We start from the raw sequence: 26,132 nt of genomic DNA on the forward strand, positions 1-26,132 counted from the left end.
GTTCATTCTTTGTAAAAAGTAAACATTTTACATGCCTTGATAGAATACTTGTTTATTACCACGCGCTTTACAGCAGTCATCATTTTACATGCCTTGATAGAATACTTGTTTATTACCACGCGCTTTACAGCAGTCATTCAAATCGGTCATTAATATAAATCCTTGTGTTTTCTTAATGATAATTAGCATCACATTATATTAATCTCGATATACATTATTACACATTCGGATTTACTTTTGACACTACGTGTTCGCAACATTTCGACCATAAGAATCGGTCACTGTGGGTAATTAGCATATTGTTGTTAAAATGTAAGCACTGTAGTCGTTAGTAATTCAACATCAAAGTTATAACCCAATTTGATAAAAACAAAATGTAATTCAAAATAACACTATTAAAGTCTAATCCGTTGGAATTCGGCGTACAAGCAACATTTCGTTTATATAATAACAATATGTATATGTTTATAGTTTATACTTGGATCGGAAAAAAATACCGATCTCTTTCGTTATTTAAAACATGTAATCTGAATAATCATTTCAGCGCTGTGGTTTTTTTAACGATCACTTGTATCATGAGACTGTCCTATGTTTCTTTTTCATGCGTGGTTATGATATATCACGCCAAATCTAGATTCTACGTAAGAACTACTTTTATCCTGTGACTATAACAATTCTTCCACAGGCAGAAGTCTTACGTACAATTGTCCTGTTAGAAGCGGCGAGGTCGACTATAGACAGTTCAATCCTTGCAACGATGGGCTCAAAATTAACACCATCACCAGCCTGGCCTTTCTGACTAAGGGTACATTTATATTAAAAAACTCTTTACGATATTTATATGTATACAATGCTTAATAAAAGCATTCTTGGCTCATTTTTTAGAATCGGGGTCAGTATAAAACCAATTATGTTTAGAATTTTCAAAAATATTTTAACTGTACAATGGAATAATTCAAGCTGTTGGCTATACTTTGTTAAAAAACACATTTAAGTGATTTATTTTTTCAATTATGTCGTGTTTAAACATATTGATTGAATGACTTATGTTTCAGGAAAAAATGACGCTCACATTCTTCTTCAAAACAATGCCAACGACTTCGATAACAACGTGGTAGAGATAGTCATCGGTGGGTGGGGTAACACTAAATCTGTCATCAGAAATAAACAGCAAGGTCCCCCTTTGTGCAGTTACGAGGTATGCCATTCTTGTATTCTTTCGAAACACTCCTAAGAGTTTGAAACATATTAACTCTAGTTATAACGGAAACTTGGACGTACATCTATGAGTCGAGGTCATTGTGACGTAGGGATACTTTTTAGCTAAGAAAAGCAGACTTAACCCGGCTTCACGTCACTATGTATGGAATGCTTTAAAGTGACAATTTTAATGTTATACATACAGCACTAAAAGCCGCAGAAAAAGTCGACAGTAGTACTTGATATATTATTGCACTTTTTTTCTTGTCAAAGTTTCTTCCTTCTTACATATTGTGTCAGTTGTACAGATCGGTTTTCATGTATAAGTGAATAATTAAGCATATGAACATCAAGTATTTTCTAAAAGCATATTACACGATGAAATAAATGGAAACTTTTTTTTTCAAAAGTATACTCTATGTTTACTGAGGCCCTTTAAAAGCGTCATTATCACAGATTTTCCTTCTTCTTCGAATCAAAATTATGTCAACAGGTTTGTTCTCTTATCTTAATTCTAATTTGATCATATACCAGCATAACCCATTTACTTATTGTAAACGTTTATCGGAGATAACGTGTTAATGAGCTATATATAATTTGAGGAAAAACAATCTATTGACAGATAAATATAAATAATATATAAAAGAAGTGTAGTTGCAAACATGTATATTAATATTTAATTGTTTTGTTTACTTATTTTTAACATGCGATTACATTCCTGAAGAATTGAATCGAGAACAATGTTTCCATTAACGCTAAAATTAGTCAATTTGATAAACAATTACGCTTTAACAAAATAGATTAACAGAGATATGATCAAAACGCGATTAATTGTATGTTCACAGGATACCTAATAAGCATGAGCATCACAGAAACGACGATTTTTGATGAGAAATATTTTTAAGATCGAACAATTTGGCTTGATAACGTATTTCAATTTTTGTACGAGCACGTTGTTCATTTCAGTAATTATATCCATATTTAACATTTTTATAGAATTTTGCATTGAATCATCATCACCATCATCATCATCACCATCACCATCATCATCATCATCATCATCATCATCATCATCATCATCATCATCATCATCATCATCATCATCATCATCATCATCATCATCATCATCATCATCATCATCATCATCATCATCATCATCATCATCACCACCACCACCACCATCATCATCATCATCATCAGCAGCAGCAGCAGCAGCATCATCATCAGCAGCATCATCATCATCATCATCATCATCGACATCATCATCATCATCATCATCATCATCATCATCATCATCATCATCATCATCATCATCGTCATCGTCATCATCATTATTAAAATATTTATAATAAAACTATTAGTAGTAGTAGTATTTTATTATGATTGTTATTATTATTTTAAGTATTATATTTAAGTGCATAAAATGCGTAGTTGACAATTGCAAAATAATTCAAAAGAACAAAAGCCGAGTAATTAATCATTTAATCATGGTGGTGGGAAGATTTGTATGTCGGTTTTACTCAAAATTAAGTTACAAAATCTTTAAAAAGGTTCGTTTTTCCATTTAGTGCAAAAGCTTATTTTTGTTTGCAGGGAAATATACTTTCCGGCTCTTCGTTCCAATGGTTTTGGGTCTCTTGGAACGGCGGCTGTGTGAAGGTCAGAAACAATGCATTTACATGCAATAATTCTTATTACGTGTAAAGCAAAATTGTTGATTTCAAAACATTGAAACTTACACTTTTCAACGAAATTGTTAAAACATCACATAGTCATTACCCTAATACCTAATTGTTTCAAACTACAATATGTATACTGTTTGATTTGATGTTTAAGTCAAAGTAAAAATTACAATGCGAGTTTGAAGCTAGTACTGATTATTAAAAGTGTTTGATCCATTGTATAACTCTATACCTCAAATATGTGCGTAAACAGAGGGTTATCTCAGAACAAGTTTGTCACCTCATAACTTAATTTTGCCGGATTGTTTTTGTTATTTTATAGCTGCAGAAATTCATGTTAAATGCGAAAGTTATCATGGGGTCAATTACATTATGTTTACACATAATTAGTATTGCTTCATTTTATCACAAGGACAGGGCTTACAAAGGTATTATCGTGTCCTTATCTTTGAGCAACCCTTTTAAACAATACTGAAAGTGCTTGTCAAGTGAGAATCGAATCAATAGCCATTCCATATTGTTGTTAGGTTGGCAAGGGCTCCACAGTAGGTGGCTCTCAGATAATGCAGTGGTGCGGACTTAACTACAACATTAACGGCATCCGCTTTAGCTACGGCTATGGCAGCGGAGGAACGTTCATAATCCCTCTATCGAGTGAGTTTTTGCGCCAATTTCTCAAGACGTATCTTATTTTAACAATATCGATGCTTTAACGCCAATATAACTCAACACAACTTTATATATGTTGCCTGCCATTATTAAGCACAAATACACATTTAATAGTGTAATTAAGTAATGAGCCCATATGGAATGGGAGTCCGGTTATCTTATCAATGGTTTATGAAGTCGTTGTTCAAAAAATGATTTATGAACCCAAATTAATATGCATCAAGAAAGTTTTTGTAGGACTTCATTCAATCACATAATTTTACGTCCATTTCATATATTACAAACTTAAGACCGTCTTGTAATAACTGTGATTGTTGACTGGCGGCAGATAAAGTAGAAAAGGCGAAGAACAACATATTACTTTAACTCATTTTCGACGATATAAGCCCGTTTGCAGACTTTTAAACGCGTATTATTAAGTTCATATCAATTTCATAATGCAATTATTTCTTATTCACAACATGTTAAGAATGTTTAGCTCATATTTAAATTGTTCTTTGCAATTTAGGCCATTAAAAGCACAAACCAATATTTACGTAAAGATTTATAGTGCGCACTTATACAAGTCGAAGGTAACCATAAAAGCCAATTAAAATGTAATCTGGGCGCAGATTAAACGATTCATTAATTCTGCAGACATACAAGCTACTACGAAAAATGTCATTTTGCAGATTAAACCGTGTATGTTATGTTAAGGTTCACCTGTCTCGATGCCGAATGAAATGGGGTTCAAATATGTGAATTAGTGCAAATGCGACGATTTCATGGAAGCAGGTTTAACGGTGTACATTACTCATACTATGCAATATTGAACCGTTAAGTCATGTTTTTTTTGTATAATGACATTACGAATAATGAGCACCATTATTCAATAAATATGGACATACACTAAAAGTGTAACTTTCCTTCAGTATACCATTTGAAATCTAGGCGTATTTAAAACACATTTCACTTTTCTTGACTAAGCTCACTCTTCGCCTCACCACGACTCCTCAAAGACGTCCGATACCACGAGCCATAGTCATTTCGGCACGTCCAAGAGCTCTCACAATGGTAATTATTATAGCAGAGTTAACACTTTGTATGTGTAATGTTATGTGATAATTGTGTCAAACATGCTTTGCACGCGATGTATGTTCGGTTCGAGCTTGCGTTCAACTGCATGGCTGAATACACGTCTGGCTCCATGACGTCGATTCGTGTGATTACGTAAATTCGGGGTAAGATTTTTGAGCTCTTGATTAGAATTTTCAGTCCGTGGTATGGAGTTTATGCACTATGCAGTCATTTGTCATCGAGTATTGCCCCGTCTTATATTTATCGCAACACCTAAAATAAAACTTTCGGTAACAAACATAGCAATAAAACATGACATAATTAGGTCGCTTTTAAAGTTTAAATTGACGGTCACACTTTTAACGTATTGTCGATTTCGCCTTTTCGTATTCCTGTTGATACCCGTATGGTATCTGGTGCATTGTCTTGACTTGCAGGCGGTTTGTCTTGATAACGTTGTTAATACTGTCAAGATATATTCCGTGGATCGTATGCTTAACGTCTTAAATGTGTATTTATAAGATATACTAGTTCGTGATGATAAAAAATACATATATCTAAAATAGTATACATATAATTTATGGCCTTACTTATAAAAGACTTGGGTTGATGATGTAACAAATTCGCGTTTTATAACCTTAATTATTGATTAGCATGTATGGATACAAACATAATATAGAACACGTGATTTAAGAATAGTGTAAAATCTTAATAGCATGTACATACATTAAATTCACGAAAACACATACTGGAAAATTGTGCTAAAGTATGAACCTGCTGCGCGTAAAAGGTATGTAAAAAAGATGATAAAACACGGCAACGGTGTGCCATGTTGCCGTACTGGCATACCTTCTATTGTCCGGTCCCTTGTCAAGGTGTTACATTACAGAGAAACATAATTCTTTGCTGTGTACAGTGCTTGCTTTTGTTATTAAAACACATATACAATTAATGACCACTAGTCGTGAACATAGTGACTTTGACAAATTGAATATACGATTAAGAAAGTGAGTTTTTGTATTGTGTATATGACATGTTAGTCGATCAAAAACTGACATTTCAAGAGTATGAGTAATCTAACGTCATATTAATCGATCTGCACTGCAAAAAAAAAATAATTCAGCACACATTTTAGAAAAAATGGTCTTAATATGTATGTGGATTGTGTCACAATATATTATTATTTGATTAATTACACAAAACTGACGAGATATGATTTCCACAATTTTGAAAATTCGCATTAGAGCGCAGGGTTTTCATTATTTAAAAATCCCGGAATTATTCAGAATTTTTTGTCAACAAACAAAAAGGCTCCGTCCATAAATTTTGAAGACTAATGCAAACTTAAGTTCCTTCTTTTTCAATAGAACTTAGTATATATGCCTTGTTAGAGTAGTTATGTATTACCTCGCGTTTAACAGGAGTCATGCAAATCGGTCGTTCATAAGAATCCTTGTCTTTTGTAATGATAATCAGCATCACATGATATTAATCTCGATGCACATTATTGCACATTTGGATTCACTTAAGACACCACGTTTTCGAATCATTACGACTATAATAATCGACCACTATGGGTAATTAGCATATTATTGTTTTGATGTAAGCACAGTAGGCTTTAGGGGTGTTTGAATAGACGAATAACACCTTTACAAGGTATAATGCAATCAACTAATTCACCATCCAAGCTATAGATTTGATGATAACGAAACTTAATTCAAAATAACACTAATCATGTGTAATCCGTTGAGAACCGGCGTTTATGTTACATTTCGTTAATATTATAACAATATGTATATGTTAATAGTTTATAGTTGGGTCGGAAAAAATACCGATCTCTTTCGTTATTTAAAACATGTCATCTGAATAATCATTTCAGCGCTGGTTCTTTTTTTTATAGATTACTCTTATTATGAGAATTTGTTATTTTTCTTTACGCGTAGTTATGGAATATGACGCCACATACAGATTCGACGTAAGAATTACTTTAATCAAGTGCCTATTACAATTCTTCAACAGGCAGGAGTCTTACGTACAATTGTCCTATTAGAAGCGGCGGGGTCGACTATAGACAGTTCAATCCCTGCAACGATGGGCTCAAGATTAACACCATCACCAGCCTGGCCTTTCAGACCAAGGGTAAATTTTCAAAACAAACATCAGAATTTTTAAGATATTATAATGTAACAAATGCTAAATTTAATTATTCTTGACTCATCTTTTAGACCCGGGGTGAATACAAAACAAAATATCTTTAGAAGTTTCGAAAATATTTGCACTGTGAAATGATACAATTCAAGCTACTGGCCAAACTTTCTTAAGTAACAAAGCGGTGGGCTATTTTTACAATTATTTCGTGTTTAAACATATCAATTCATTGACGTGTGTTTTAGGAAACAATGACGCTCACATCCTTCTTCAAAACAACGCCAACGACTTTGATAACAAAGTGGTAGAGATGGTCATCGGTGGGTGGAGTAACACAAAATCTGTCATCAGAAACCAACAGCAAGGCCCTCCTTTGTGCAGTTACGAGGTATGCCAATCTTGTATTCTTCTAAACCAAGAGTTCGAAACATATTTACTCTATTTACAACGGAAATTTGACCATTATAATTGCGTCGACGTCATTGTGACGTTGTGATACTTATTAGCTAAGAAAAGCATACCTCGATCGGCTTCACTTCACTATAAATAGAATGCTTTAACGTGACAATTTGTTATGTTATACATACAGCACTGAAATAAGAACAGTCGACAGAAGTACTTGTTACTTTATTGCACCTTTCTTTCTTGTTCGTTAATTTACAAAGGCCCTTTAAAAGCTTCATTATCACAGATTGTCCTTCTTCTTCGAACACAGTGAATATTAACATGTTGTTTTAATCTTTATTCTTATTTGATAATATACGAGCATAACCCATTTTCTTGTTGTAAACGTTTACCGTACATAACGTGTTGATGAACTTTACATAATTTCCAAAATCATTTCGTAAACAGATGAATATGAATAATATTATAAACGAAACTTAGGCACAAACATGTATAATAAGGTTTCATTGATATTTTATTTATTTGAAAAGTGAGATCAAACTCATTAAAAAATTGAATCGAGGAACAATATTTTCACTTATTCCCAAATTTGATACACAGCTGCGCTTTAACAAAAGTAATCGAGATTTGATCAGAAAGCGCTTAATTGTATTTTCCCAAGAAACCTGATAGTCACGCGCAACACAGGAACGACGGGTTTTGATGAAATATTTTTAAGATCGAACAATTTGGCTTGAAGGCTTATTTCAATGGTACATTCAATGTCTTGATCAAGCGTCAAATAAAATTTAAAATAAACGACAAGCCTTCCATAAAATATGTTTAATGTAAATTACATTCAAATCATCAGTATAAATTACTAATAAACTACGAGTGACCAACCGATACGGTCTATTGTTTTACCTCGGTCGAAAAATTAAAATTCTTAGCATGAATGTTTAAGCAATATGTAAACGGGGCATGTATTCATCAAACAGTTTTTAGACTTTAGTCTAAGAATAAACGAATATCCTTAACATTTTTTTATTAAAGAGCTGCGTTATTTTTTAGTCAAACTTGACGTTAACCACCTCTATCTACATCATTCTCCATGAAAACAGTTTTGATAATTGCAATATCACCAGTGGTAGACTATACATATTCAAATACTGATCATAGTTTTCTTGATTCGAACTCTTTTCTTTATTCTTAAGTCTAAGAATCGGTTGGTGAACACGGGCCTTCATACGATGACCTTTTGAAGGTTGTGCTTGCATGTATAAAACTGTATCATATAATTTTTAGTGAGGGGAATACATCTTTGTATGAGAACATTTTTAATTTCAGTAATTTTATCCATATTAAACAATTTAATATAATTTTACATGTTATTATTATTATTATTATTATTATTATTATTATTATTATTATTATTATTATTATTATTTATTATTATTATTATTATTATTATTATTATCATCATTATGTTTAATATGCGTATAATAAAATTGCCAAATGAATAAAAAGAACAAAAGCCGAGAAATTAATCATTAAATCATGCTGGTGTGAAGACTTGTTCGTCGGATTTCTTAGAATGAAACTGAAACATCCATAAGGGTTTCGTATTTGCAATCAATGCGATTAACTATTTGTGTTTGCAGGGAAATATACTTTCTGGCTCTTCCTTCCGATGGTTTTGGGTATCTTGGAGCAGTGGCTGTGTTAAGGTCAGAAACAATGCGTTTACATGCAATACTTCTTATTACGTGTAAAGCAAAAGTGTTGATTCCAAATACATTTCAACTTACGCTTTTGAACGAAAATGTTAAAAACATCCTAGAGTCGTTTAACATAATACCTAATTATTTCAAACTACAACATGTTTACTATTTGATTTGGTGTTTAAGTCAAAGTAAAAATTACGATCCGAGTTTCAAGCGTGATCTGATTATTAAAAGTTTTTGCTTCATTTTATAACTCTAAACCTCGAATATATTTGCGTGTAAAAAGGGTTACATCGAAACAAGCCTGTCACCTCATTACTTAATTTTAGCGGATGTGTTATCTTATTTTAAAGCTGAAGAAATATTTGCGTGTAAGGATTAATGCAATTAAAGTGTGTCATCCCAATACTTAATTTTACCGGATGTTTTATGTTATTTTGTAGCTGAAGACACAATTGTTTAATTCGAACGTTATCAGGGGGTCAATTACAATATGCATACACATAATTATTGTAGCTTCATTAAATCACAAGGCTTGGGCTTATAAAGGTTTCCTCTAGTCCGTATCTTTTAGCAATTATGTTTAACCCTTTACAACTAATATACGTATTTTCACGCATTTGTAGTGCCTTAAGAAGTTAAATTTCCTTAAAGATCTTTATTTTTAGAATCAAATGCTTGAGGCTTAATCTCTAAACCATTAGAAAATGATGAGCAGCATACACCATAACACCTGAACAGATTACGAGTAGCATTTCCACTTTGGCTCTGAGTGGGAATGGGTTAAAGATACTGAAAGAGCTTGTCGCGTGAGAATTGAATCAAGGACCTCCATATTGCTAGGCATACACACAATCCTTTGCGCAAAATTACAATTTTGTTTTTTAGGTTGGCAAGGGCTCCACCGTAGGCGGATCGCAGATAATGCAGTGGTGTGGACTCAACTACAACATTAACGGCATCCGCTTCAGCTACGGCTATGGCAGCGGAGGAACGTTCATAATCCCTCTATCGAGTGAGTATATGTGCCAATTTCTAAAGACGTATTTTATTTAAAGAATATCGATACTCTAACGCCAATCTAACTGAACACAACTTTATATATATTGCATCTGCCATTATTAAGCATCGGTTAAGTAATAACATATGATGTTCATGCGCTCATAACGTTTAAATTGTCTTTATGAAAGTAATAAGCCAATATAAATATACATACAGATAATGATAATACATTCATGAAAGTTTTCGTTTCTTTGAATAATTTATGCCAACTTTTTTATATGCATGAATACAATCTTTACATGACTTAATTGCATTATAGCTAAATAAATTTTGTATATTAAGTATTTTTAACCATGTTTTTAAACATAAAATTCGACTGGGCGCAGCTTAAGTGATAGCCATAATTATTATGCCAACATATATCAGTATAACCCCGTTGACAGTTGTCTTTTCACATAGTAAAAGCTGTTCATCAATTCCCCAATACAATTTCGACGATACAAAACCATTTTGAACATTTGTGGACGTATATAAATCAGGACAAATCAATGCCATCATGCAATTACGACCTATCCGTACCAAGTGAAGATTTTGTGGAAGCAGAAATATACTGATCGATAACTTTTAAAATGCACTTTAGGCCATTTCGATGAAAGAAAGTCGAATATTTACTATGGCGAAGATTTATAGTGGGTACTTATACAAGGCAAATGTCACGGTGAAATCCATTTGAAATGTCAGTATGCAGTGAATGTGTTTTGTTACTTATAGAACTCAATACAACGTCTAATTCCGTGAAATGGTATGAACGCAGATTAAAAAGTGTGCATAGCTGTACACAGAAATGAAATATGTAAAAGCTCCAGTTGAAGGTTTGATGAGTCAGTTTAGAAGGGGTTTGAGAACTTCTATCCTGGGATCAAGGTCATCTATGAACAAATTAACGTTGGCGGAGGGCATATTTGTATGTGTACATAACGTCTAAAGCATAAATATGACCTTAAAATCCAATTTTGAATAAATGTTTTCAACCAACAAGTAAAACCTTTTTTTTTAATTACGTAATTACGTAAGCGCCACCAGAATTTTTACGAACATTTGGTGGGATCCATGACTTATATAATTCAATGAAGATCGCAATAGATAATGTCAATGATAAATGGGCGAAGATTATATTGGTCTAAGGACTTGTCTAACCCACTTTAATCGTAGCAGGTTAGTAGGTGCCTGTACATGTTATATTCCAGCTGAAACCGTGTTTGCCGTAACGGGTTAGTAGGGGCTTGTACATGCTCTTACCAAGCTGAGACCGTGTCTGCCGCAGCGAGTTAGTAGCTGGTAAGAAGGGACTTGTACATGCTCTAACCCAGTTGAGACCGTGTAGGCCGTAGCGGGTTAGTAAGGGCTTGTACATGCTCTAACCCAGTTGAGACCGTGTATGCCGTAGCGGGTAAGTAGGGGCTTGTACATGCTCTAACCCAGTTGAGACCGTGTATGCCGTAGCGGATTAGTAGGGGCTTGTGCATTCTATAACCCAGTTGAGACCGTGTATGTCGTAGCGGGTTAGTAAGGGCTTGTACATCCCCCTAACCAAATGAGACCGTGTATGCCGTAGCGGGTTAGTAGGGGCTTGTACATGCTCTTACCAATTGAGACCGTGTATGCCGAAGCAGGTTAATATGGGCTTGTACAAGCTCAATCCAAGCTGAGACCGTTTATGCCGTAGCGGGTTAGTAAAGTTTTGTACATGCTCTAACCCAGCTGAGACCGTGTTTGCCGTAGCGGTTTAGTAGGGGGTTGTACATGCTCTAACCCAGTTAAGACCGTGTTTACTGAAACAGGTTTATAGGGGCTTTTACATGCCCTAACCAAGATGAGACCGTGTATGCCGTAACGGTTAAGTAGGGGCTTGTACATGCTCTAACTCAGTTGAGACAGTATATGCCGTAGCGGGTTAGTACGGGCTTGTACATGCTCCTACCCAGCTGACACCGTGTATGCCGTAGCAGGTTAGTAGGGGCTTGTACATCCTCTAACCCAGATAAGACAGTGTATGCCTAGCACGTTAGTAAGGACTTGTATATGCTCTTACGCAGCTGAGACCGTGTATGCCGTAGCGGTTTAGTAGGGGCTTGTTCTAACCCAGTTGAGACAGTGTATGCCGTCGCAGGTTAGTAGGGGCGTGTAAATGCTCTAACCAATGGAGACAGTGTATGCCGCAGCAGGATAGTAGGGGCTTGTACATGCTCGAACCCAGTTGAGACAGTGTATGCCGTAGCGGGTTAGTAGGGGCTTGTACATGCTCTAACCAGTTGAAACAGTGTATGCCGTAGCGGGTTAGTAGGGACTTATACATGCTCTCACCAATTAAGACCGTGTATGCCGCAGCAGGTTAGTAGGGGCATGTACATGCTCTAACCCAGTTTAGACAGTGTATGCCGTAGCAGGATAGTAGGGGCTTGTACATGCTCTAACCCAGTTGAGACAGTGTATGCAGTAGCGGGTTAGTAGGGGCTTGTACATGCTGTAACCCAGTTGAGACAGTGTATGCCGTAACAGGTTAGTAGGGGCTTATACATGCTTTAACCCAGTTGAGACCGTGTATGTCGTAGCGGGTTAGTAGGGGCTTGCACATGCTTTAACGCAGTTGAGACCGTGTATGCCGTAGCAGGTTAGTGGGGGCTTGTACATGCTCTATTCGAGCTGAGACAGTGTATGCCGTAGCGGGTTAGTAGGGGATTTTACATGCTCTTACCCAGTTGAGACCGTGTATACTGTAGCGGGTAAGTAGGGGCTTGTACTGCTCTAACCCAGCTGATACCGTGTATTCCGTAGCGGGTTAGTAGGGGCTTGTACATGCTCTCACCCAGTTGAGACCGTGTAAGCCGAAGCAGGTTATTAGGGGCTTGTACATTCTCTAACCCAGTTGAGACCGTGTATGCCGTATCGTGTTTTATAGGCTTGTACATGCTCTTGCCAAGCGGAGACCGTGTATGCCGTAACGGGTTATTAGGGGCTTGGTCATGCTCTAACCCAGCTAAGACCGTGTATGCAATACCGGGTTAGTAGGAGTTTGTGCATGCTCTAACCCAGGTGATACTGTGTATGCCGTAACGGGTTAGTAGGGGCTTGTTCATACTCTAACCCAGCTAACACCGTGTATGCCGTTACGGGTTAGTAGGGGTTTGTACATGTTCTAACCCAGATGATACCGTGTATGCCGTAACGGGTGAGTAAGGGCTTGTTCATGCTCTAACCCAGCAAAGACCGTGTATGCCGCAGCGGGTTAGGAGGGGCTTGTGCATGCTCAAACCAAATTGAGACCGTGTATGCCGTAGAAGGTTAGTAGGGGCTTGTACATGCTCTAACCAATTGAGACCGTGTATGCCGTAGCGGGTAAGTAGGGGCTTGTAATTATCAAACCAATTGAGACCGTGTATGCCGTAACGGGTTAGTAGGGGTTTGTACATGATCGAACCCAGCTGAGACCGTGTATGCCGTAGCGGGTTAGTAGGGGCTTGTACATGCTCTAACCAATTGAGACAGTGTATGACGCAGCGGATTAGTATGGGTTTGTACATGCTCTAACCAAGTTGAGACCGTGTATGCCGCAGCGGCCTAGTAGGGGCTTGTACATGCTCTAACCAAGTCAAGACCGTGTATGCCGTTGCAGGTAAGTAGGGGTTTGTACATGCTCTAACCCAGGTTATACCGTGTATGCCGTAGCGGGTTAGTAGGGGTTTGTACATGCTCGAACCCAGGTGATACATGCTCTAACCAGTTTAGACCGTGTATGCCGTAGCAGGTTAGTAGGGGCTTGTACATGCTTTAACCAATTGAGACCGTGTATGCCGTCGCGGGTTAGTAGTGGCTTGTACATGCTCTATCCAATTGAGAGCGTGTATGCCGTAGCGGGTTAGTAGGGGCTTGTACATGCTTTAACTAACCCAGTTGAGACCGTGTATGCCGTAGCGGGTTAGTAGGGGCTTGTACATGCTCTAACCCAGCTGAGACCGTGTATGCCTAGCACGTTAGTATTGACTTGTTCATGCTCTAACCCAGGTGAGACCGTGTATGCCGTAGCGGGTTAGTAGGGGCTTGTACATGCTCTAAACCTGCTGATACCGTGTATGCCGTAGCAGGTTAGTGGGGGCTTTTACCTGCTCTTACACAGCTGAGACCCTGTTTGCCATAGCGGTTTAGTAGGGGATTTTACGTGTTCTTACCCAGTTGAGACCGTGTATACTGTAGCGGGTTAGTATGGTCTTGTACATGCTCTAAACCAGCTGATACCGTGTATGCCTAGGACGTTAGTAGGGGCTTGTACATGCTCTAAACCAGCTGATACCGTGTATGCCGTAGCAGGTAAGTAAGGGATTGTACATGCTCTAACCCAGCTGAGACCGTGTATGCCGTAGCAGGTTAGTACGGGCTTGTACATGCTCTAACCACACTAAGACCGTGTATGCCGCGTTACAGGTAAGTAGGGGTTTGTACATCCTCTAACCCAGCTGAGACAGTGTCTGCCGTAGCGGGTTAGTAGGGTCTTGTACATGTTCTAACCCAGCTGAAATCGTGTATGCCGAAACATGTAAGTATGGGTTTGTACATGCTCTAACCCAGCTGAGACAGTATATGCCGCAGCGGGTTAGTAGGGGCATGTACATGCTCTAACCCAGTTGAGACCGTGTATGACGTAGCAGGTTAGTAGGGGCTTGTACAGCTCTAACCCAGTTGAGACAGTGTATTCCGTAGCAGGTTAGTAGGGGCTTGTACATGCTCTAACCAAGTCAAGATCGTGTATGCCGTTGCAGGTAAGTCGGGGTTTGTACATGCTCTAACCCAGGTTATACCGTGTATGCCGTAGCGGGTTAGTAGGGGTTTGTACATGCTCGAACCCAGGTGATACCGTGTTTGCCGTAGCGGGTTAGTAGGGGTTTGTACATGCTCTAACCAATTGAGACCGTGTATGCCGTAGCGGGTTAGTAGGGGCATGTAATTCTCTAACCAATTGAGACCGTGCATGTCGTAGCAGGTTAGAAGGGGCTTGTACATGCTCTAACCCAGCTAAGACCGTGTATGCCGTTACAGGTAAGTATGGGTTTGTACATGCTCTAACCTAGGTGATACCGTGTATGCCGTAGTGGGTTAGTAGGGGTTTGAACATGTTCTAACCCAGGTGATACCGTGTATGCCGTAGCGGGTTAGTTGGAGTTTGTACATGCTATAACCAATTGAAACCGTGTATGCCGTAGCGGGTTAGTATGGGCTTGTACATGCTCTAACCCATTTGAGACCGTGTATGCCGTAGCGGATTAGTAGGGGCTTGTACATGCACTAACCCAGTTGATACCGTGTATGCCGTAGCGGGTTAATAGGGGCTTATACATGCTTTAACCAATTGAGACCGTGTATGCCGTAGCTGGTTAGTAGGGGCATGTACATGCTCTAACCCAGTTGAGACCGTGTAAGCCGTAGCGGGTTAGTAGGGGTTCGTACATGCTCTAACCCAGGTGATACCGTGTATGCCGTAGCGGTTTAGTAGGGGCTTGTACATGCTCTTACCCAGTTGATACCGTGTGGCCGAAGCGGGTTAGTAGGGGTTTGTACATGCTCTTACCCAGGTTATACCGTGTATGCCGTAGCGTGTTAGTAGGGGCTTATAATGCTCTAACCCAGCTAAGACCGTGTATGCAATACCGGGTTAGTAGGAGTTTGTGCATGCTCTAACCCAGGTGATACTGTGTATGCCGTAACGGGTTAGTAGGGGCTTGTTCATACTCTAACCCAGCTAACACCGTGTATGCCGTTACGGGTTAGTAGGGGTTTGTACATGTTCTAACCCAGATGATACCGTGTATGCCGTAACGGGTGAGTAAGGGCTTGTTCATGCTCTAACCCAGCAAAGACCGTGTATGCCGCAGCGGGTTAGGAGGGGCTTGTGCATGCTCAAACCAAATTGAGACCGTGTATGCCGTAGAAGGTTAGTAGGGGCTTGTACATGCTCTAACCAATTGAGACCGTGTATGCCGTAGCGGGTAAGTAGGGGCTTGTAATTATCAAACCAATTGAGACCGTGTATGCCGTAACGGGTTAGTAGGGGTTTGTACATGATCGAACCCAGCTGAGACCGTGTATGCCGTAGCGGGTTAGTAGGGGCTTGTACATGCTCTAACCAATTGAGACAGTGTATGACGCAGCGGATTAGTATGGGTTTGTACATGCTCTAACCAAGTTGAGACCGTGTATGCCGCAGCGGCCTAGTAGGGGCTTGTACATGCTCTAACCAAGTCAAGACCGTGTATGCCGTTGCAGGTAAGTAGGGGTTTGTACATGCTCTAACCCAGGTTATACCGTGTATGCCGTAGCGGGTTAGTAGGGGTTTGTACATGCTCGAACCCAGGTGATACATGCTCTAACCAGTTTAGACCGTGTATGCCGTAGCAGGTTAGTAGGGGCTTGTACATGCTTTAACCAATTGAGACCGTGTATGCCGTCGCGGGTTAGTAGTGGCTTGTACATGCTCTATCCAATTGAGAGCGTGTATGCCGTAGCGGGTTAGTAGGGGCTTGTACATGCTTTAACTAACCCAGTTGAGACCGTGTATGCCGTAGCGGGTTAGTAGGGGCTTGTACATGCTCTAACCCAGCTGAGACCGTGTATGCCTAGCACGTTAGTATTGACTTGTTCATGCTCTAACCCAGGTGAGACCGTGTATGCCGTAGCGGGTTAGTAGGGGCTTGTACATGCTCTAAACCTGCTGATACCGTGTATGCCGTAGCAGGTTAGTGGGGGCTTTTACCTGCTCTTACACAGCTGAGACCCTGTTTGCCATAGCGGTTTAGTAGGGGATTTTACGTGTTCTTACCCAGTTGAGACCGTGTATACTGTAGCGGGTTAGTATGGTCTTGTACATGCTCTAAACCAGCTGATACCGTGTATGCCTAGGACGTTAGTAGGGGCTTGTACATGCTCTAAACCAGCTGATACCGTGTATGCCGTAGCAGGTAAGTAAGGGATTGTACATGCTCTAACCCAGCTGAGACCGTGTATGCCGTAGCAGGTTAGTACGGGCTTGTACATGCTCTAACCACACTAAGACCGTGTATGCCGCGTTACAGGTAAGTAGGGGTTTGTACATCCTCTAACCCAGCTGAGACAGTGTCTGCCGTAGCGGGTTAGTAGGGTCTTGTACATGTTCTAACCCAGCTGAAATCGTGTATGCCGAAACATGTAAGTATGGGTTTGTACATGCTCTAACCCAGCTGAGACAGTATATGCCGCAGCGGGTTAGTAGGGGCATGTACATGCTCTAACCCAGTTGAGACCGTGTATGACGTAGCAGGTTAGTAGGGGCTTGTACAGCTCTAACCCAGTTGAGACAGTGTATTCCGTAGCAGGTTAGTAGGGGCTTGTACATGCTCTAACCAAGTCAAGATCGTGTATGCCGTTGCAGGTAAGTCGGGGTTTGTACATGCTCTAACCCAGGTTATACCGTGTATGCCGTAGCGGGTTAGTAGGGGTTTGTACATGCTCGAACCCAGGTGATACCGTGTTTGCCGTAGCGGGTTAGTAGGGGTTTGTACATGCTCTAACCAATTGAGACCGTGTATGCCGTAGCGGGTTAGTAGGGGCATGTAATTCTCTAACCAATTGAGACCGTGCATGTCGTAGCAGGTTAGAAGGGGCTTGTACATGCTCTAACCCAGCTAAGACCGTGTATGCCGTTACAGGTAAGTATGGGTTTGTACATGCTCTAACCTAGGTGATACCGTGTATGCCGTAGTGGGTTAGTAGGGGTTTGAACATGTTCTAACCCAGGTGATACCGTGTATGCCGTAGCGGGTTAGTTGGAGTTTGTACATGCTATAACCAATTGAAACCGTGTATGCCGTAGCGGGTTAGTATGGGCTTGTACATGCTCTAACCCATTTGAGACCGTGTATGCCGTAGCGGATTAGTAGGGGCTTGTACATGCACTAACCCAGTTGATACCGTGTATGCCGTAGCGGGTTAATAGGGGCTTATACATGCTTTAACCAATTGAGACCGTGTATGCCGTAGCTGGTTAGTAGGGGCATGTACATGCTCTAACCCAGTTGAGACCGTGTAAGCCGTAGCGGGTTAGTAGGGGTTCGTACATGCTCTAACCCAGGTGATACCGTGTATGCCGTAGCGGTTTAGTAGGGGCTTGTACATGCTCTTACCCAGTTGATACCGTGTGGCCGAAGCGGGTTAGTAGGGGTTTGTACATGCTCTTACCCAGGTTATACCGTGTATGCCGTAGCGTGTTAGTAGGGGCTTATAATGCTCTAACCCAGTTGAGACCGTGTATGCCGTAGCGGGTTAGTAGGGGCTTGTACATGCTCTTACCCAGTTGAGACCGTGTATGCCGTAGCGGGTTAGTAGGGGCTTGTACATGCTCTAACTCAGCTAAGACCGTGTATGCCGTTACAGGTAAGTAGGGGTTTGTACATGCTCTAACCCAGGTGATACCGTGTATGCCGTAGCGGGTTAGTAGGGAGTTGTACATGCTCTAACCCAGGTGATACCGTGTATGCCGCAGCGGATTAGTAGGTGTTAGTACATGCTCTAACCAATTGAGACCGTGTATGCCGTAGGTGGTAAGTATGGGGCTTGTACATGCTCTAACCAATTGAGACCGAGTATGCCGTAGCAGGTTAGTAGGGGCTTGTACATGCTCTAACACAGCTAGTACCGTTTATGCCGTTACAGGTAAGTAGGGGTTTGTACATGCTCTATCCCAGGTGATACCGTGTATGCCGTTGCGGGTTAGTAGGGGTTTGTACATGCTGTAACCCAGGTGATACCTTGTATACCGTAGCGGGTTAGTAGGGGTTTGTTCATGCTTTAACCAATGGAGACCGTGTATGCCGTAGCGGGTTTGTATGGGCTTGTACATGTTCTAACCCAGCTGAGACCGTGTATGCCGTAGCGGGTTAGTAGGGGTTTGTACATGCTCTAACACAGCTGATACCGTGTATGCCGTAGCGGGCTAGTAGTGGTTTGTATATGCTCTAACCCAGTTGAGACCGTGTATGCCGTAGCGGGTTAGTAGGGGATTGTACATGCTCTAACCCAGTTGAGATCGTTATTTCAACTAGGCGGCAGCGCAAGTTGGCATTATGTCGGAAGCGAAAATTAAAGTCGTACGAATAGTTTCATGGAAAAGCAGTATCAAAACTTGTTTCAGATTAACTTTTTCCCGAACATGCTAACGGTTAAATGGTCGTTTAGGTTTCTTGCATCCCTAAACTAAATATAAACTCACATTAATTGGGTAACAGTGTTTCATAAACCTGTTTGAAATCGAGTCGCATAATTAATACATTGATCTTTTATGTTGTAGCACACTCTTCTTCTCACCACTCTTCGTCACACCACGACACCTCCAAATCATCCAAGACTTCCGGTACCTCGGAACACAGTCACTCCAGCTCGACGAAGTCTAGGAAGTACGTTACGATAGACTGTGACAGCTTGAACTTTGTGTACCAGGTTTGTAACGTCCCCGGTGCGAAGTCAATCAATAACGTCCGGCTCAAAGAACAGCGCTCCAAATCCGAGTGTAAACTGAACTCCAGCTTTGGCTTTGACGGCAATCACATCTGGGTCAACAAAGGCTGCAGGGGGCGATTCAACGTCTGCTACAACTCATAGTTCGCTGCTTTACGACGATTAATTTTGACTTTGTCAATATGCCAAATAAAACAAATTATAAAAGAAATTCCAATTCTTTATATATACTTTAAAACTTTGTTATACCTGCAGTATGAGTTATATAAACACCCTTTAACCAATATTGACCTATGAACGTATGCAGAGCTCAACAAATTGCCATAAACGAAAAGTGTTTTAATATCTCAGAACGGATTTTGACACTGAATGCCTGGTCCTATATTCTATACACATACACTTATCACGTGTACATACATAACTATATAAACATATTATGTTTACTCGCGCAATCGTGATCTTATCAATTTACAACAATAGACTAGTGCTGTAGGATCACCAAAGCTTTCTTGAAATTAAAGGTAAATCACATAACTTTTTGGGTTTATATGTTATATAAATAATTATTAACAGCTTGCGGGAATCAAAATATCCAACGAAATCGGTCGTTTCGTGAGTTAAACAATTATGATTTACACTGATAACAAACAAGCAGATTATGCATTTTTTATTGTAATTACTGGCGTCTTATCATTTTACTTATAAGCCGGTAGGCATTTACCATTTGTCCAAATGTACTTGTTTGTGCATCTGATGCTGATAAATCTACGACCATATGTCTATGTCTATTGGTGGGACACAGCTTTGTTTGTGTTCAGTTAAAAACAAAGCTTGTGCAAAATAAATGTGTATCAATTGTATCTTAAAAACACTCTGAAGGACTAGCGCCTTGACAATATCTTTCTCATGTTCACTTTAATTGATTATGTGATGAATTGTGTAATGCGATTGGATAAACCATACATACGTATTTAATTTTTGATCATTGTTTCATGTTTTCCTATTGAATTTGGACATTTGTATTTGATATTATTATATCTTAAAACTTGTTTTGTTACCACTTTAAATATAAGATAAATATAAGATACATATTTATACATCTTTATTACAACAAGCTAAAAAAAGCCATTTCAACTATAACTCGCTCTCTGTGGGTCTTGTTCGTATTGCACTTGGTATTAAGACCCGTATGCATAAATGTAATGTCAGGGGTGGGTGTGGGTGGGGTTGATTTGAGTTTGTGGGTTCCTTGACATGCAAAATAACCGAGATGTTTGTCAAACATCATGCCACGTTTCTCGCTATAATCGATTCAGAGATGGTTGCTAGTAACCTTATACAAAATCAATTTGTATTTACAACAACATACAGTTATAATAAAGCTATATTGAATTAATATAGTGTGTAGAGCATAAATGTAATCAATTTACCTTTCCAATGTCAGAATGACCTTGAAACGCCTTATACAAGGTCGTTTTGGTCATTTAGACCGCTCAGTCCTTATCAACTTTGAGTCAGCTCCAATTTTTCTCGAAGTTAACAATTATTTTAGCAGTTTCAAATTGTCAAATGTTTGTCTGTATATCGTATTTGTACCAACATCTCAAATAATATGTAATAGATTCTTCTTTATAGATTATAGTTTAATCTCATGTTTATTAGAACATTTGAATTGTTAAAATTAATCCAATCATTGAGACACTTGTTTTATTTACAAAAGAGGTAACGTCATGGTATAGCGAAATGCGAGTCTGTTTACCACAGAGGTAACGTCATGGTATAGCGAAATGCGAGTCTGTTTACCACAGAGGTAACGTCATGGTATAGCGAAATGCGAGTCTGTTTACCACAGAGGTAACGTCATGGTATAGCGAAATGCGAGTCTGTTTACCACAGAGGTAACGTCATGGTATAGCGAAATGCGAGTCTGTTTACCACAGAGGTAACGTCATGGTATAGCGAAATGCGAGTCTGTTTACCACAACATGCTGTAATCTTTATAATCTGTAGTAAACTGTCTTTATTAGTTTGTTCCAATGTCTGTGTTTTTGGCTTTGTTACTTTTATCCTAGGTTTAGAGGTTAACATTACTAAAATAAATCTGTATGTGTATCAGAGAAAATGTCAATGCAGTATGTATCTCGTTTTAAATAATACAGAAAAATGCTGACAATTGCCTAGCAATTTCAGAATTTAGGGACATTCGAGTGTAGACCATGAATAAGACAAGAACTAAATGTTATGTGTTAAAGAATTTATTGTATTATTTAGATAAAAGTGTGAATAACGTGTGAAACAATTAAACATTAAATGCTTATATAAACAAGAGATGTGTTTGTCAGAAACACAATGCCCCCTATTGCGCCGCTTTGAAGCCATATATTTGACCTTTGACCTTGAAGGATGACCTTGACCTTTCACCACTCAAAATGTGCAGCTCTATGCGATACACATGCATGCCAAATATCAAGTTGCTGTCTTCAATAACGCAAAAGTTATTGCAAAACTTTAACCAAGGTTTAAGTTTTTTGACACACACAATGAATGAATGACAGACAGGCCAAAAACAATATACCCCCGATCTTTCGATCCGGGGGCATACCAAGGAAAAAAAAGAAAAAGGACATTTGGTAGAGTCAGGTCAGTATATTCAAGGTTTTAAGAGCTATTGTATTTAAGGCACCATTAACTTACTCAGCAGTGATAAAGCTGAAGAACCATGAAATTATTGCGGTCAGAAAGAGAATAAACAAATACAAGTTTAAATTAATTATCAGGGGCGTAGCTGCTATTAGGCACAGCAGGCCCGGGCCTACAATTTTATTTGAAAAAAGAAAACATAAAAATGCTTCAACTTTATAGAAAGAGAATAAACAAACACAAGTTTAAATAAATTATTTAATTTTGGCCGAATAAATTTTTGGCTGTACTTCAAATAAAAGACATTCTATCAACACAAAGGTAAAAGACAAGTCAAAGACAGCCAAAAAGCTCCCAAAATAACGGCCAAAAATAATTACAAAGCCTGTGAACCTTTCTGTGCAACCTCAATCATGTTTTTCAAAGAAAAGCTCAGATTGCCAAACAGTTAAATGAGTTCCCCTGGCACGCCACATTTAAAATAAAACGAAGCGCCACCACGGTGTATAAATACGCGTTTGGAACTGAAATGAGAGACATGGTGCGTCGAAATGCTTCTGTCAGCGCGCTGGCGTCCAACGGGACTACCTTTTTATCATTTACAATGCAAAATAAAGAGCTGGTGCTTGCCACGGGAACTAGCTTTATCATTCGCTGAAATGCTTTAACAGGGCACAAAGGCGAAGATCCATTTCTACAAAGCGGAATAAAAACGTTGTTGTCTCCGAATTGATTTGTCTTAGCGTATTTCAGCAAAACAAGAAGTTCAAAATCAGTAACAGTCACATCAGTTCTACACACATATTTGCTGGGATCAAAACTAAATTCAGAACGGAGAACTATGCTAGACTTCCTGCACATCATGTAAAATGCAAACAAAAACAAACACTAAAGTGTCGCATGAAACGGAGAATGAAAATCTAAAGCACAATAAATTTGAAACAAAATCTCTGGCTCATAGGAGGCGCTTGCTTAGGCGAATGAAAAAGTGATTTTCCTAAACCCCTGTACGTCAAGTGTAAAGAAATATCAGAAATGTCTGGGAATTCAACGCCTCTAAAGGCGTGATAAATGCTAATACTGTTGATATAATTGTTAATGCTTTGAAGAGATTTCATACTTCGACTCAAAAATTGCGCATATAAACAGATGGTATCGATATCTACCGGGCATTTTTGCAGAGAATAATATTCACAAAATAACAAAAAGGAACGTATTTGAGACTTTAAATTCCGATAAGTTCCAAGTGCATAAGCTGATTTCTGCGTACGACTTAACTGTTTGCGAAGAACAGTTAGTTTCGTACATCGTTCCACGTCCGTTTCTGATGATTTTTTTAAACACATATAAACATCAAATGTGAGTTATCATACTTAATAGACAATTCACAGAAATAACTGTGCAAATGCATGCAACATTTCATATACACATATATTAGAATTGTTTGGATCTTTCCATTTAATCTGCTCACGCTTAATATCATTAAATGTCTTAATATGATAGCAAAAGCAAACAAATAAACAAAATGAATAAAAACACTATGTCTATATGAACGCAAGTCAGATTATAAGTAGAGTTCTAATGTAAGTCAACTGTCTACATATGCTACTTTGAAAACACGGTCACCAGTCATAATCACCACTTTATGTCTTTCTTAAATTATTGATTCAGGTTTATACTCATTTCGTTTTAATCCCCGAAATAACGTTATTATGCGAGAAATGAAAACACGACTTGGTTTTACACATTTCGGACTGAAAACAGCACCTCCAACTTCCGTTTTACCTGCATCCTTTTCATTGCAGTGTATTAACGAGCAGCTCCTAGGGACGAATGACGACCGCATGTATGAACGAGCCCTTGAGTGACGAATAAGTATTTGACGATAACACATGGGAAGACGTAGCGACTGACGATGCCACGTGTGTAGACGGAGTGACGGACGATGTCACGTGTGAAGACTGAGTGACGGACAATGCGGCTTGTTAAGACGGAGCGACTGACGATGACACGTGTGAAGACGGAGTAACTGACGATGCCACGTGTGTAGACGGAGTGACGGACGATGTCACGTGTGAAGACGGAGTGACGGACGATGCGAGGTGTAAAGACGGAGTGACGGACAAAGCGACGTGTAAAGACGGAGTTACGGACGATGGCACGTGTGAAGACGGAGTAACTGACGATGCCACGTGTGTAGACGGAGTGACGGACGATGTCACGTGTGAAGACGGAGTGACGGACGATGCGAGGTGTAAAGACGGAGTGACGGACAAAGCGACGTGTAAAGACGGAGTTACGGACGAGGGCACGTGTGAAAACGGAGGTACGGACGATGCGACGGGCAAAGACGTAGAGACTGACGATGCCATGTGTGTAGACGGAGTGACTGACTATGTTACGTGTGAAGACGGTGTGACGGACGATGCGACGTGTAAAGACGGAGTGACGGACGATGGAACGTGTGTAGACGGAGTTACGGACGATGTCACGTGTGAAGACGGAGTGACGGACGATGCTACGTGTAAAGACGGAGTGACGGACGATGGCACGTGTGTAGACGGAGTTACGGACGATGTCACGTGTGAAGACGGAGTGACGGACGATGCGACGGGCAAAGACGTAGCGACTGACGATGCCACGTGTGTAGACGGATTGACGGACGATGTCACGTTTGAAGACGGAGTGACGGACGATTTCACGTGTAAAGACGGAACGACTGACGATGACACGTGTGAAGACGGAGTAACTGACGATGGCACGTGTGAAGACGGAGCAACTGACGATGACTCCTTTGACGAATTATTAATACACTCTTTACCATATGCCAGTCCTGAAGGTGCCCTGAACCCGGTCAAATATAAAATGTTAGGCAGTCCTTCTTGTTTGGACATGAGGAAGAAGATTCCGGGTGATCGCGTAATACCTTTTCTTTCAGAAAGCAAGTAGCACAAACATGTTTTACAGTTCGTATTTCCGCGCCAATTTGTACCGCATGAGGAGACGTCTTGGAACATTCGCCTTTTTGAAACTTCGAGCAAAACCAAGCACGTTTTTCTGACGAGGTGCTCGTCGTTAGCATACGGGTCGTCGAAATAGTACTGGTACGATCTAACAAAAGATTTAGGCTTCCAATATCAGTGAAACTGTCGTTCCAGCTTCTATTCCCACGTTCAATATCGATTAAAATATCCTTATGCATATTCAGAAAACATTTCCATTGATAAACATGAGCGAAGCACATTAGTTAACGTAAATGTGTGATACGACTCTCGATTTACTCGTGCGCTGATCTCGTTTTTGTGCTTAGCAGATGTAGGATTATGGCACTATAACCGGCTATAAACTGGGTCATTGTATGTCCGAATGTTTACAAAGTTGACTAGGCACAAATGTATGGGGCCACAGCTGAGATTTTTTCACCTGCTTGTCTGTGCTTTTAGAAAGTTTGTCGGATTTTGTAGATTGTGAAGTTTTAACATCGTTTGACGTACCTGTGGGAAATTCCGTGAAATCCAACGGCATTTTGCCTTCAACTCTTTGATTGAGGAACGCAAATCCACGTAGATCCTGAATCGAGGCAGGACCCCTTGGACCGAAGTCTGGAACGGGTGGAGACCTAGTACCGTTCGAAATGTCAAAATAGGCGAGCTGCTGTTTTAACTCATCGATTTCTTTACGCAGTCGGCGGGTATCGGCCGACTAACGACGCTCCTACCCTAATTTTTGCAGCCGCGCGCGTTCTTGCAAAAGTTCATCCCGCTCACTCGAAATGGAGATTTTCTTAGGTGTAAGTGAATCTAGTTGCGCCTTTAACATAGCTTCCTCTTTTTCTGAACTAACAATGTCATCTTTTAACGAAGAAGGCTTTTTTGATGATTTTTCTTTAGGACGCGCACCAGTATCCTCCATTTTTTATCGAAAAAGACGCACAAAAAACAAACGTCCGCTCCGGATAAATACTAACTAACGACTGAAAAGGCGCCAAAGGGGCGGACTATCATAATCGAGATTTCGCAACCGGGACAGAGTGGCTTCCCTTAATAATTATTTAATTTTATTAAAACTAGTGACATTATGCAGGGAACCG

At 39.6% G+C, this 26,132-nt stretch overlaps 1 protein-coding gene across 1 annotated transcript; it reads left to right on the forward strand.

The window, feature by feature from the left end:
- The first annotated feature begins 1,157 nt into the window (after positions 1 to 1,157).
- On the forward strand, positions 1,158 to 19,546 carry LOC127864551 (uncharacterized). Its single transcript, XM_052404294.1, has 9 exons — positions 1,158 to 1,198; positions 2,794 to 2,859; positions 3,410 to 3,536; positions 4,518 to 4,604; positions 6,627 to 6,746; positions 7,001 to 7,143; positions 8,801 to 8,866; positions 9,752 to 9,878; positions 19,236 to 19,546. Exons 3-9 carry the CDS (start codon positions 3,446 to 3,448, stop codon positions 19,544 to 19,546), a joined length of 945 nt encoding a protein of 314 aa, XP_052260254.1. The 5' UTR covers positions 1,158 to 1,198; positions 2,794 to 2,859; positions 3,410 to 3,445.
- The last annotated feature ends 6,586 nt before the right edge of the window (positions 19,547 to 26,132 follow it).

Source organism: Dreissena polymorpha, chromosome 1, assembly GCF_020536995.1.
Source record: "Dreissena polymorpha isolate Duluth1 chromosome 1, UMN_Dpol_1.0, whole genome shotgun sequence".
Taxonomy (NCBI): Eukaryota; Metazoa; Mollusca; class Bivalvia; order Myida; family Dreissenidae; genus Dreissena; species Dreissena polymorpha.